This window comes from Daldinia childiae (genome assembly GCF_008694065.1).
Source record: "Daldinia childiae strain JS-1345 chromosome Unknown Scaffold16, whole genome shotgun sequence".
In the NCBI taxonomy this organism is placed as follows: domain Eukaryota; kingdom Fungi; phylum Ascomycota; class Sordariomycetes; order Xylariales; family Hypoxylaceae; genus Daldinia; species Daldinia childiae.
Genome location: NW_022984657.1, coordinates 238483 through 251764, shown reverse-complemented (window position 1 = coordinate 251764; position 13282 = coordinate 238483). Strand labels below are relative to the sequence as shown.

General features: G+C 46.2%; 5 protein-coding genes across 5 annotated transcripts; 2 read left to right on the top strand and 3 right to left on the bottom strand.

Moving 5' to 3' along the window:
• Nucleotides 1–741: 741 nt before the first annotated feature.
• GL218_09164 (Protein cps3) lies at nt 742–2662 on the top strand (the record flags this gene model as incomplete). The annotated part of the gene is made up of 3 exons (XM_033585990.1): nt 742–856; nt 939–1099; nt 1154–2662. 3 exons carry the CDS (start codon nt 742–744, stop codon nt 2660–2662), a joined length of 1785 nt encoding a protein of 594 aa, XP_033439880.1.
• A 3697-nt stretch (nt 2663–6359) lies between these two features.
• GL218_09163 (putative modin protein) lies at nt 6360–8323 on the bottom strand (the record flags this gene model as incomplete). The annotated part of the gene is made up of 2 exons (XM_033585989.1): nt 6360–7153; nt 7255–8323. The coding sequence occupies 2 exons, from the start codon at nt 8321–8323 to the stop codon at nt 6360–6362; spliced, it is 1863 nt and encodes a 620-aa protein (XP_033439887.1).
• A 721-nt stretch (nt 8324–9044) lies between these two features.
• On the bottom strand, nt 9045–9893 carry GL218_09162 (Acyl carrier protein, mitochondrial; the record flags this gene model as incomplete). Its single annotated transcript, XM_033585988.1, has 5 exons — nt 9045–9091; nt 9163–9211; nt 9320–9400; nt 9458–9475; nt 9675–9893. The coding sequence occupies 5 exons, from the start codon at nt 9891–9893 to the stop codon at nt 9045–9047; spliced, it is 414 nt and encodes a 137-aa protein (XP_033439886.1).
• Nucleotides 9894–10424: 531 nt separating this feature from the next.
• Nucleotides 10425–11369, top strand: GL218_09161 (NADH-ubiquinone oxidoreductase 23 kDa subunit, mitochondrial; the record flags this gene model as incomplete). The annotated part of the gene is made up of 4 exons (XM_033585987.1): nt 10425–10693; nt 10761–10788; nt 10922–11014; nt 11094–11369. 4 exons carry the CDS (start codon nt 10425–10427, stop codon nt 11367–11369), a joined length of 666 nt encoding a protein of 221 aa, XP_033439885.1.
• Nucleotides 11370–11997: 628 nt separating this feature from the next.
• GL218_09160 (Protein-L-isoaspartate(D-aspartate) O-methyltransferase) lies at nt 11998–12819 on the bottom strand (the record flags this gene model as incomplete). The annotated part of the gene is made up of 1 exon (XM_033585986.1): nt 11998–12819. One exon carries the CDS (start codon nt 12817–12819, stop codon nt 11998–12000), a length of 822 nt encoding a protein of 273 aa, XP_033439884.1.
• Between the last annotated feature and the right edge of the window lie 463 nt (nt 12820–13282).

Below are 13282 nucleotides of genomic sequence, written 5' to 3'. Positions count from 1 at the left end.
CCTCCAGTAAACTTAAGACACACAACTCACATACGCATACATACGCACACATATACCCGGAGCTTCGGAATTCTCAAATCATTGCTTTCCAAGTTCAATTTCCCCTCTCCACCTAAATTTATATTCTATTATTTTTTTGTTCCTGTACCTTACACCATCAAAGTGGTATCCCGTCTGCATAACTGTATACGTGTAGGAGGTAGGGTTAAACAAGACTTTCATTTCTAAATTACCTATTATCATCGTTGTCTTATCGCTTTTTTTTTTAACCAACCCGTTTTATTCGTTTTATTCGTTATATATTTTTTTCCCTAATTTTTCTTTTTTTCGCCCCGTCTACCTGCATATATATCTTTTAATCAAGCTATTATAAAACAGCTACGTGCTCTGATAATAACAAATCGTCTAGCTGATATTAGCCCTGCCCCCCGAACTTGACCCCGGACTCGAGCAAGAGTGGAAGAGCAGCACGACACGACCCTGGGTTTAGACGATAAGGGGGCGTCAATGCTTGCTGCGACCAGGTTGTCGTCGACGCGCCCCTCCTAAATCCTCCCACGTTTCGCTACCACCGTCGCCGTTTATTACCTACCATTCTACCCATTACTGGTACTATTATCACCCATACTATTATTTACTGCAACCTCTTCAACCTCTTTCTTTCCCCTTCCCTTTTCTCTTTTTTCCTCCCGTCGCATTTAAATTCTCTATCCGATCGCAGCCACCGTTACTACCTCTAAAATGTCCGAGTATCGTCATATGAGGTCCGGTAGCTTAAATATTCCATCCCAGACAAATACGATGAGTCCGATAGTTCCGTCACACGGTCGCTTCGATGGTCCGAGAAGTCCACCGAGTAAGTGATATCTATATCTATATCTATATATATCCAACCTTATAAGTTGTTCCTTTCTAACCTCGTTATTTTCCAATCGTAGACACGTCGCACGTACCATGTAAATTCTTTCGACAAGGCGCATGTCAGGCTGGTTCCGCTTGTCCCTTTAGTCACGATCTCGGTACTGCAGCAGAAACGGTGTGCAAATACTTTGCCAAGGTAAGAAATAATAAAGTCGTCTCACAGAGTCTCACATGCAAGGTACTAGAACCAAAAAAGAAGAAGAAGGCAACTAACGATCTGGTGAAACTATAGGGCAATTGCAAGTTCGGACCAAAATGCGCTAATGTCCATGTCCTCTCCGATGGTAGACGAATCAATTATGGCAAAAATGGTATCACCATAGGTCAACCTATTCACCTTGGTGGTCGAGTCAATCCAAGCTTCAATTCTTCCTCTAATAGCGCCTTAACGAACTCTTTCATGCGCGCAGATGCCAATCCATCATACGGAAACTCATACGGTTATCCAATGTCACCTAGCGATACTTATCAATCCATTGATCGTCGACCGAGCTTAGAAAACGTACCAACTATAGATACTACATATTCCCACACGAGTTCACAATATGGTTCACCACGAGAAGAAGATCCGACTCGTCTTGGCTTAGGTCTTTCGCCTGTAGCTGCTAAGGGTTTATCCGTTCTTGACGCTCCTCTTCCCGCATCTTTCGATTCGAACGGAATATCCAATGCCGCCAGATACCCCGGTGCGCCGTGGCCATCCTCGATGCCTTCTCAATTTGGACTTGATTCCCCGTCACCATCTTTAAACGCAGCTAAGGATTCGAGAACTTCAGAAACACTTAAGCTATTACACCACTCGGCATTCGGTAGCAACGAACATTTATCTTCCGTTGCAGCCGGTTCCTCGCCCCCGACCCAACCATCCGACGAATATTTTGGTAGACGTCAGATGCATTCGAGCCGCTATGCCAAGCCTAAGATGCTTAGCAGCAGCGCGCCGCGCGCTATCGCCGGTGCCATCGACCGAGATTGGGAGTCGGAATTTCCCTTTCTAGAAGAGGATTATTTGCCTGACAATCTGAAAGATTTGTTAACGCCAGCGGAGAAAGCACGACGCGGTTCGCGAGCAGCCGATGAAGAATCCAATGGTCATAGAGGAAATGGTACTTCGCCTAGCATAGCTGGGATGAGTGGCACGGGAACACCCAATGGCGAGGTAAGCTCCAAATTCGGCAGTCCAATGGCATCAAGTCCAAGTCGGTGGGGACCGTTATTCCAACGACAGCACGAGGAACACGAGGCGAAGAAACATGCAGCAGCAGCTAGTGCAGGTGTATTTGGACACGTCGGAAGTCCTCTTCGCCAATCCAGCCTCAGTGCCAACGTTGTGCGACCACACAATTCGAGCCGGTCCAGTAGTATCGAGGGTTTAAGTGCCTTGTCTCAGCAGCTGCAACGCACGCGCATCGACAGCAACGGAGGCGAATCACCGCTATTACATCCCAATTCGCATACGTCGCGACCATCAAACGGACGAGCCGGTGAACGCCACGTCAGCAGTGGCTCCATCAGTTCTAGCGCCCGGTATACCACTCCTATAGGGGAAGAGGACGGCGAATTCGTATTTAGCATGGACGAGGACGGCGATCGAGACAGCACCATAAGAGCACGGAAGCGAATGTCCGGTGTAGGTACTGCTATGAGCGTCTGGGGTTCTAGCTACGCTGGCGTTGCTGCAGGGCCCGGGAAGAAGGATGATGGTGCCGCGAGAGTGGTCGAAGGGGTCGGTGGCCGATGAGCGATGAGCGATGAGCGATGCTAGGTTTAGGAGGACCGACCAGGATAATATAATGACGCATCGTCGCGTGGGATATAAATAAAAAGCCCAAGGAATATACTTCGGTCCTTATACGAAAGCATTTCAAAGCATGCGTATTCGAGATGCATATATTAGGACATCCTATCGTCCGAGTCACGAAGTCACGAATCATAAAGCGCCCAGAAGCTGGCTATAAAGCATGGAGAGTATATTATACAAGGGCGCTACGACAGGTCCTATCTATATCGTGGAAGATATTGAAGTATGAAAAGGAAGACTGTTGCATAGTTAGCAGGCGGGCATAGAGACGGCGGACTCCTGCTACTCATTGTTTAACTTTTTCTCACGGCATCCAGGTTGGCAAAACTGACACCCCGACGAGATAGCGGGTTTCTTAAGAGACTATCTACAGGAGATGCGATCAAGGGGCCGGAGTTGGTTGGGCAAAAAAATATCACATTTATCACATGAACTTTTTTTTTTTATTTCTCTCTTGTTTATAACCCTTTTTGATTCGGTTTTCATCTTGCGGCACAGGGGTCGGTACTTATTACATTCTTGGAGATATCCTGGGTTTATTGGCATTCACTTTTTTTTTTTCTCTCTCCCCTTCTCTACATCTCATCCGATTTATTACACATAACATCTAGCTATTTTACGCTTAACATGTAATTGGGATTCAGTCATTTGGTTGGAATGGAAACACGGAGGTAGACATAGGCGGTCATATACACGAAAAAAGAAAATTCTTCAATCGGATTAGAACAAGGACCATGCTGCCACATTCATACATTCATCCATTCTCACATACTCCCTTCTATATAGGTACATATAACTTGGCTGGCCAGAATGTTGTGGAGAGCTTCTAGGGTAGATAGGTGCATAGTAACAGCACAAAAGGACATATGTAAATGCAAGGATGTGTATTACTCCTTCCACCGAATTAACTAGATAGTTCATAAAGTCATCCGTGCATGTGTACAAGTCAGATTTGCTTCGTTCACTTCGTCAACCACTCGCTTATAAAAAGCCTCGGTTGCTTATGTTACATTAGGGTAGGTCATTAGATAGGTAGAAACTAGGTAGAAGGGCGATTCTAGCTTATGGTAAGTTAGCCCTACCTAAAGTAGTGTGGCAACTTTCCGATCATCTCAAGTTATCAAGTAAATAAGTGAGTTGACGAGTGCCCTTTCCGACTTTCGGTGTGCAAACAAAGAGTCAGGAATACAAATAGGCAGACAGGTAGATGATTACCTACCTAATCAAGTAGGGGGCAAGTAGGAAAGTAAGGGAGATGGGTAGATAGGCAGATATGCCGATTGTCCGCCCATAGAGCCTCCAAGCTAGATGACTCCTAACCGTATGCTAAATAATAGGGCTGAAGGATTAGACATCCTGGTCAGCTAACCCAAGTACCTCTTACGTTAACCCTTTGATTCGGGCGATTTCCGCCACCGAGGCGTTCTGCTTGCGAATCTAGGGATGGCTTATACGCAGGTACAGCCGGTGACATACATGGAGGACATGCATAGGGCTCTCATATATAGGGCAATATGAACCGCCCCAGCTATCAGGGACACGGTTAGTATGAGGGTGTATGGGTAATACTACATGAATAGCAGTTCTTTATACGGATATAAAACTCTGTGCAACTCGAATAGGCAGCATCGACGCAGATGCGCAGAGGGTTTCTGACGCGGCCTCTTCGTGTACAAATTAAGTTTGTGCGCATTTGCGACTACATCTTAGGAGAAATAACCGAATATTTACGAGAGGTTATTATTGAAATAATAGGCGGTGGATCGTGACTCAGGGGTAATGAAGATATTGGTATTTGGATATTGTTGACTAGGCATACTTATGAAGAAGGCTGCAGATTGTTCTCTTACGCCCTCTCTAAGTTGGCGTAACGTTTCGTTAACATATAAGATACCTATACATAATAATAAAAACTATCTACTAATATTTACTATTCAGCTATCTGCCTAAGAGGCTTGAAATTAGAGGTTACCGTCTAGTATCTATACTTAATTCAGATCGACCTTTTGTAAAGTGTATATTCGTCATACATCCAACTATTCGGCCGTAGTCCACATTATGAAGCTGCCGTGAATCCAATCAAGGGTCTAAATAGAACCAAAATTTGCCGGTAGGGTTGCTACAGCTTCATTTTATGCTCACGATCAAGGCTATGAGTTGAGGGTTTTTTCTACAGAGTGACTTAAACTCAGCCCCAACTCAATTACGATAAGGTCCTACGCCAAATTAACCAGTTGCCCTAGTAGAATGGTTCTCACTGCTCGGAGTGTACTCAGTTTTACTTAGATCTATAGAACAATACTATCTTGGGTACCTAACTCATACTCGCTACCATTAAGATGATTGGTGTACACCGAACTTTGCGTTATTTCATAGACAATCAAGAATTGTGAATGATATGACCTAGATTTCAACAATAAATATTTAAACACACGCCAAGCAAGCAAAGTCAAAGAACCAATTCCAAAACATATGCAAACGCGTAACGAGGCGCATATAAGTCATCCAATACTTGGACATTCTCCCCCAATCGAACTCGGTGTCGCATAAAACTGTCGTGTATCCCGACAACCTGGGACCCAATAAACCCGCTCGGCCCGGCTCGCCAGCGATCTGCCAGTCTGGTGATCCAAGATTACAAAACAAGTCACATATACCTATATGACCATAAGGCTAGGGTGGTATGCATGCAGCGAGCGTGCTTGGAGATCAAATGGGTAAGTCGTACGGTCCAATCAGAGCGCATCGCATCGCATCTCGGGACTGGGTTATGCGCTAGAAGCTGACCGCATGTAGATTAAGACATGCAGGTTGCGAATGAGGGACCGCTTTGGTCGTCGGTGTTACTAATAGGAAATAAAATATAGCTTTGAGGATTTGGAGATGGAGTACGGCTTGTATTGTGCATTGAGCTGATTATGATGACCCTCCCCCCTATTTGGTATATACGTAACTACTATGAAATACGCCCCTGGTTTACCTTCGCGGCTATTGGTTAAATCATAACATGTTTATTCGTATTGGTACGGAACTATATAATATTAATAAATACGTGAATATATTCATGCATTGAGGAAGTATCTTCTTAAAAGAAGAGTGCTGCAGAGGATATATCTGCTTGATATGGGCAAAGCACATGTATAATAAAGTTAGGAGATGTATTATACCTACCTAAGAGAACGAAGGCATCTGATCGTAAGAGCGTCTAAAAATGGATAGACATACAGTAACGTAGAATTAAGCATAAGAAACAATTAATTCAGCTGCTAAAGAAAGCATAGACAACTGATGGAGTTATGGAGGAGTTGTGGGTAGATAGGATATATCATATAGGGGGAAAGCTAGTTTATAAGCACTTCTCAAAGGCACATATCATATCTGACAATCAGCTTCAAGAAATCACCACGGCAAGTTTAATTACTAAAATATAAGAGATATGATATAATAAACATTCGCAACTTGGTGCATCCGGAAAACACCTCAAGTATCCAACCCTAAGTTACGGAAGCCAGTAACTATACACACTGAAAAACTCCTTCATTACCGCCATGCCCTGTAAAACACTAGGAATATATAATGTTTGTATTTTTTTCGTTTATTCACTTTACTTCATACCCAAGTCGTAGCACCCACTAGCTTAAACGATATATACAGGCATGCGACTCCCGTAGGTCGCGCTACGCGGGATCATAACGTCGTCTCTATGAAAATCATGCAGCTGAAGCCAGCATAGCATGCGGAATACAAGCAGACACCACGTAGCATCGCGAACCCTAGCGTCGCTTCTCCAAGAAATAATAAAGCTATTCGTCTTCGCGGTCGCATCCGCTACTACTGGCGGCGGCGCCTCGACTTTTAGCTCCGCGAGCGGCAATTTGTAGAGGTCGTTTAGATCGCTACGTGACTCCGTCGCGGCGCGGCGGCTGTGCTGGAATAAGAAGGTGATATACGTGCGCTCGTTGACGCCGTCGTCGGCACGGCGAAGCGGGAATAAGTCCACGAACCACGACGGTCGATGTCTGAAATCTTGGACTAGGGAGGCGACGTGCTGGCTGACTACGTCGAGAACCAGGGTTTCGGAAGGCGACTCCCAGTCCCCCGGGGAGTTCTTCAAGTACCCTTCCACGATGGTCATGATGCGGCGCAGGCTATCCAGCAGCGTGGGCGAGTAGTCCTTCACGCTGGGATTTTCTAGGTACGGGCTTATACGCTCGAGCGCGGACGCGATGGCAAGTAAGGGTTCCGGCGTATCTCCCGTTTTGGCGTAGACTCGGTTTAGCTGCGAGAGATGCTCCTTGAAAACTAGAAGCAGACGCTTCGTCTTGAACCATCGACGATCCCAGCGGAATATGGTCGGGTTGGGTAGGAAACGGTAGCAGTATCCCTCGACGGAGATTGACCTGCCCAACATTCCTAAAATGTCAAATACGACTGGATGATGATATTAGTTTGTAGCTTATAAATATTATACGTCACGGTTCCGAGATGGACAGCACTAAAAAAAAATGAGAGAAGTAAGTTACTATACTTACTTGGGAAAAGGTGAGAACTCCTCGCATCTTGGCTAAGAAAATGCTCCGATATAGATATGGGACATCCGATATCCATAAGCGTCTCGACGATCTCCTGCCGACTCCCCAGCCTCAGGAGCGGTAGAATCGGATCCGTAGCAATTTCGCGCTCGCCCTTCTCCGTAACAAAATCATACTTGTCGAGGAAATAGAAGGTTGGGGCAAAGCCGAAGGATAGTCTCTTTATTATGTTGCTGGGAATAAGCCGGTGCTCGCGAAACTCGGTTTTGTCGTGTCTGACGAACTTGAACACGATGCCCTGCTCGGCATTGAAAGACCCCAGCAGCATGCATCCGTTACCCTCGGCGCGATAGCGGTCTACCGTAGCGTCCCACATGGTCCAGTGGATGCCGAGCATGGCGGCTATCTCGACCATATGACCGATAGTTGTGTTGGCAAATGGCTTTTTGAAGTTCGGCACGAAGTCCCACGATAATGTCTGCGCCTGCGCCGCGACGGCCAGCGTACGATTGGCGAAAGGTAGAGGTTTCTCGCAGTCTTCTGTACTCCGTACGATATCCAGCCATTTCCCGCTCTCGCGCTCCATCGACTGCAAGGTTCGTAACAGCAGCACCCAAGTAGCTTCGACGTTGACGCCGTGGCGGACAGCAGTAGTCCTAGGAAATGGACCCGATTCAACGGGCATCGGTGTCCTGGTCTCTGCAAAGCTCTCGTCGGTCCCGCTCATATACCAGATCTCGCGGCCTGGGACGGGCCCGCGCTGGTTCCAAGCCGGTGCAACAAAGAGAATGGGAGATTCAAATATAATCTCGTATCGTAATTCTAGCCATCTCCACCGGCGGCGAGTGAGTTTCGCCCAAGGACCCATGACTCTTTCATTGCAGTTTCTTGCGCCAAGCGCATTGAGTGATACATTCGTATAATACTGATATAACAACTGAATGGACGAGATGATCAACGCAATAAAAGAAATTACGGTAGCGACCACGCCTGCGAGAGTAGCACTATCCATACCCGTATTGCCTACATTATTATTATTTCCGCTGTCATTCGTAGTCGAGCCATCCATTGTAATTCGGCTACGTGACTAGGTTAGGTTGTTCCCAACCTCGTCGAAAGCGAGAACCTAGTCAATCTTAGGTTAACGTCTAATGGAGTTGAAATACTAAATGCTAGGTTGTGAATTATATCCACAAAGCCCTAGGTTAGGTAGTAAAGCTATAGCAAACACATGAAGTTTAGGGGTAGTTTATATAAAATAGAGAACAGAAAAGAAAATATATTTTCTGAAACTATGAACTGATTGTCTTGTCATGATGAGTTTCTGTTTTTGGATATGAGAATTGAAGGATGGGTACTGCATCTGGGACCCTTGTCTCCGTTCCATTGGCTGAGCGGTGTGCATCGATCAGCCCTAGTAAAACGGTCAAATATAATCTGTAAACGGTATCTAATGTTTTGGAGACTTGCCGTTTGCTCATAATTCATGATTTCCAAAGTTACATGTAGTTGGATTAAAGGCAAAGAAGCACGATTTTCGGATGGGAGAAAAGATTTATACACTAATACAACGGCGAGGAATCGTATTCGATTTGAACCACGCCATGTTCATCTTCATTCATATCCTCTCTCATCGAATTTCGACTATATCGGCCTTGTCGATTATAGTTTCTCTATCATTGCCTCAAGACTTGTTGCAGGCATACGTAGCCATTACCGCAAAGTCTAAGTGCCAGTACGGGTCATTGCTATAGAAGTAGTATAGCTGTTAATGTACAAGATGGGATGCTTTAGTTCGCATCAGGCTGGCTCAAGATGTACTCTACAGCCTGGTTCACTGTATAGAGAGTAGAGTTAGCAGCTTGATCGAATAAAACCTTGGGTTGTTTTTTGTTGAGGAATTCGTACCACTGTGAATACCATCTGCGTCCTTGTCAGGAATCTCAATGCTGAATTCCTATATATCTTGTTAGCTACTGTATTCAACATTTTGATGCCAGGTAAAAAATATCAAGAATATAGATGCTTGCCAACTAATATTCTAGGGTAAATAACTAGTGCATACCTCTTCTATCGCCATAACAACCTCCACTGTATCTAGGCTATCCAGACCTAGGTCGTTTGCGAAGTGCGCAGTAGGCTTGAGCTAATGAAGGTCAGTATACCGAGAGATATATATGATGTATTGATGTTGGGTCCTTACGTTGCTCGGGTCGTTAACCTATTTAATATCCAGTTAGCAACTTTGATCTCTTTATATACCATAATTTCCCCATATCCACAAATTGAATGCTACGAAAGCACCAAACATAGACTACAACCTAACTGCTCTACGCTATGTTCCGGCAGCATATATAATCCAATATCCCCCTCCTTCACCCAAGTAGCAATAATTCGAGACGCCTTACAGACCAACTTACCTTGTCGAAATTTTGTAGAATGCCAAGAATACGACCCTCAACCTCCTCCTTCTTCAGTCCACTGCCGGCAGAATACATTCGTACGGTTTGAAAGGCAGCGAGTCGGGGCGCTGGTGCGAAAATAGCTCTGGCGGGGACGACGGCTTTTCGGGCGATAGGTCGAGCGACAGCGGCGCGGGACGCCGTGGCGGCAGTACGAATTAATACTGCGCGGAACATGGTGGCGATCGATAACGAGTCAATTGGTGGTTTAGGGAAGGGCGGGAGGAAAACGTGGTCGTTGAAAATGGTGATACGTAGTGAATTTGAGCTTCGATGCGCGCGGAGGTTTTCAACGATAAATTTCTCGTCATCTCAAAGTTCAACTCCGAGCTTGGACCCCATCGGAGCTAGCGGCCATTCGAATAAAAGAATTACACGTGACTATCTTTGTACATAACTAGTGCCCCTCAGTTAGAATCAATCGGACTGAAAGGTCCGAATTACAGCTGTATGTCAGCTGATAAGCGGCACTTAATGCACATAATTCCATCATTATGTGGCTATGATCTAATGTGGCTTCCCTGACTCGGGCTTGAGCTATAAACCAATCACGGCAAAGCTTTTGTAATAATGGTAATCTTGAGCTCCACCTAAAATCCCGACACTCCAGCATGACCTCAAAGCTTCAACCAGATATCGCCTTCGACTATTTTAATTTCGACAATTAACCTTTTCGCCTTTGGTCTTGTCGCCCAATTGCACTGCGCCATGCAAGGGCTTACAACATCGACAACAGCTATGCTGTCTCGTCAGCTAGTACGCCGACAGCCCATCGCGGCCTCGACAGTGGCTAGAATAGTCGCGCAACGGACATACGCAACACCCGCTGGTCCGCCCGTGAAGGGTTTCCGAACTCCCCCGCCGAAGCGATGGAATGAAGAAGAAGATGGAACATTCGAACGCGCTGGAAAGTACTTCCTCCTGACTGAGATGTTTAGGGGCATGTACGTCGCATTAGAGAACTTCTTCAGGCCACCGTAAGTCCTACCTATATATCGATCACCGGAGAAAGATTATAATGCTAATGTGCCACGACGCCGTTAGATACACAATTTACTACCCTTTTGAAAAGGTTCGTAATAATCGAATGCCTATATTTGTTGTCTAGACGAGCCTGCGCGATATACTCTCGAGGTGATATTGCGGAAACAATATTTAAGAGAGGGGAAGCATTCAGCGGGATTCAGAAGCTAATACTCTCTCAGGGTCCTGTATCTCCCCGATTCCGTGGCGAACACGCCCTAAGGCGTTACCCGTCAGGCGAAGAGCGATGCATTGCCTGCAAGCTATGCGAAGCGGTACGTCTTGTCCTAGGACGGATATCATTACTTAAAGTCTGCTTTTTCTTCGTTCTAATGTCTGACTGACTCTATATAGATCTGCCCTGCGCAAGCCATCACAATTGAAGCAGAAGAGCGAGCTGATGGTTCAAGACGGACAACCCGATACGATATCGACATGACCAAATGCATCTACTGCGGCTTTTGCCAAGAATCATGTCCCGTAGATGCGATTGTCGAGTCGCCTAATGTCGAATATTCGACTGAGACGAGAGAAGAGTTACTATACAACAAGGAGAAGCTCCTGGCGAATGGAGACAAATGGGAGCCCGAGTTGGCGGCTATCATCAAGGCTGACTCCCCTTACAGATAATCAAATTAATCAAGGGTCTAACCAGTTGGAGTTGTATTGTAACGCTGTAAATATCAACTGAGGGGCAATACACAGTTTCCATTTGTGGCGTTCAAAATACCTGGCTTCTAGTCTCTGGTGTTATAGACCAGATTTTAGACATCAATGATGCTAACATGGTTGTTTTAGGTAAGGGCAATTAGTATTGCTTCGCAGTTTATTATTATAAATAAAATCTGTAAATACCTATATATGCCACGGAACTAGACTTTTATTATTATTATTAGCATACTAATAGGCATTTTCACTAATGAGCAATTCGTCCAAATAACTAAATGGAGATATTATTAAATTCAATAGTTGACAGATATCGGGTATACTACTTCACCCAAGATGCCCAGCTTTGCGAATACATTCTTTACTAACCTCGTGCTTTTATTATTCCACAGTACTACAAGCTCTAGATCCTACAGGTTAACAAGTTCGCCCAACGTCCGGTAGTAGGAGTAGTAGTGACATACCTTAGAATAGGGGGTGATATGAAGGAGTCTTTCATCTCTTCCCGACAACAACACATAAACTAAACTAAACTCTACAAACCAAAACTTCCAACTCCCAACAGGTAATATACCAGGTATACTCCCCCCCTTCACTTCGGCGCATCCGTAAGCGGTACATACCTAACCCCAAACAGCTTCTTCTTCTTAACACCCCCATGCTCGTCCTTATCCACGGTCCAGATATACTGCTCGGAGCTGCTCTCCGCCGCGACAGGTATGAACATGCGCCCCGGGCAGCGCAGCTGTCTCACCAGGTCCTCGTGCAGCACCGCCGCCGCCGCACCTACATGTATCGCGTCCCAGCCTCCCGCCTCGTCTTTCCTCTCGTGTTCCCTTGCTACGTCTGGAGCAGCCGCACCCCCGACACCCGGCTGCGCATCCCCGGGACTCGGCTCCTCCCACCCCTTGCGCCCGTCGCCCACGCGGAAGCGCACGCGCCCAGACGCTAGCAGCGCTCTGCCCTCGGCGGATTTGCCCACGTTGCGCTCGCCGAGATCTCTCAGCGCGGGGATATGTTCCAAACCGACTACGACGCCCGTCTCTCCTGCTAGTTCCGCGAGCACGTGTGTCAGATACCCGCTTCCGCTGCCGATATCGAGGACCCTTCTCGGCCGGCCGGCTTGGCCGATTACGCTCGCCGCGCTATCAGCGGTAGACTGGTGGCCGTTGTCGGGGTTCGGCAGGAGGAAGGGGAGCAGGGTTTCGACGGCGTGGGCGTGCATGTGGGGAGCGGAGATGGTGGCGTGGTGGCCGATGGGCTGGGGGCTATCTTCGTAGGCCATCGAGGGGGCATAATGGGCACGATCGACTTTGAGGAAGGCGGATTTGACGAGCGGTTGCGTGATGAGCTTGTTGCGCCAGAGGTTCTCGACTAGCTCGGCGTTGGTGGCGCCGGAGCTGCGCCAGGCCATGCTGATTAGTTGTCTAGATCGGATCGAGCTTTTAATTTAGTAGAGCTAGACTAGGAGAGCTCAAAGACGGGACGATGAGTTAGGTGATAGTTTGGATATATTATAATCTCCTTGTATCAAATCGGTAGGTTTCTGCTAGAAGAAAGCTCGAGAACTATTCCGATAGAATCTCGAAGATGGTTTGAAACAAATAAGCCTAATATGGTTTGTTATAGATTTCGTTTGAGTATAACGCACGATATGTACAATACATGGAATTGAATGACATCAAATCTCGTCATATTTCATTCGGTTTGACATTTACGCAATGCGGGGCACTTACACCCGCACTTACATCCACGTTCCAGTCAAGTCTTATTTAGTCTTATCGATAAACTATACATAACATATCTCGACATTAGTATTTTAAGATACAAACTCCAACCTACCATAAGAAGCTAAAATGTATACTTATTAGTAGATC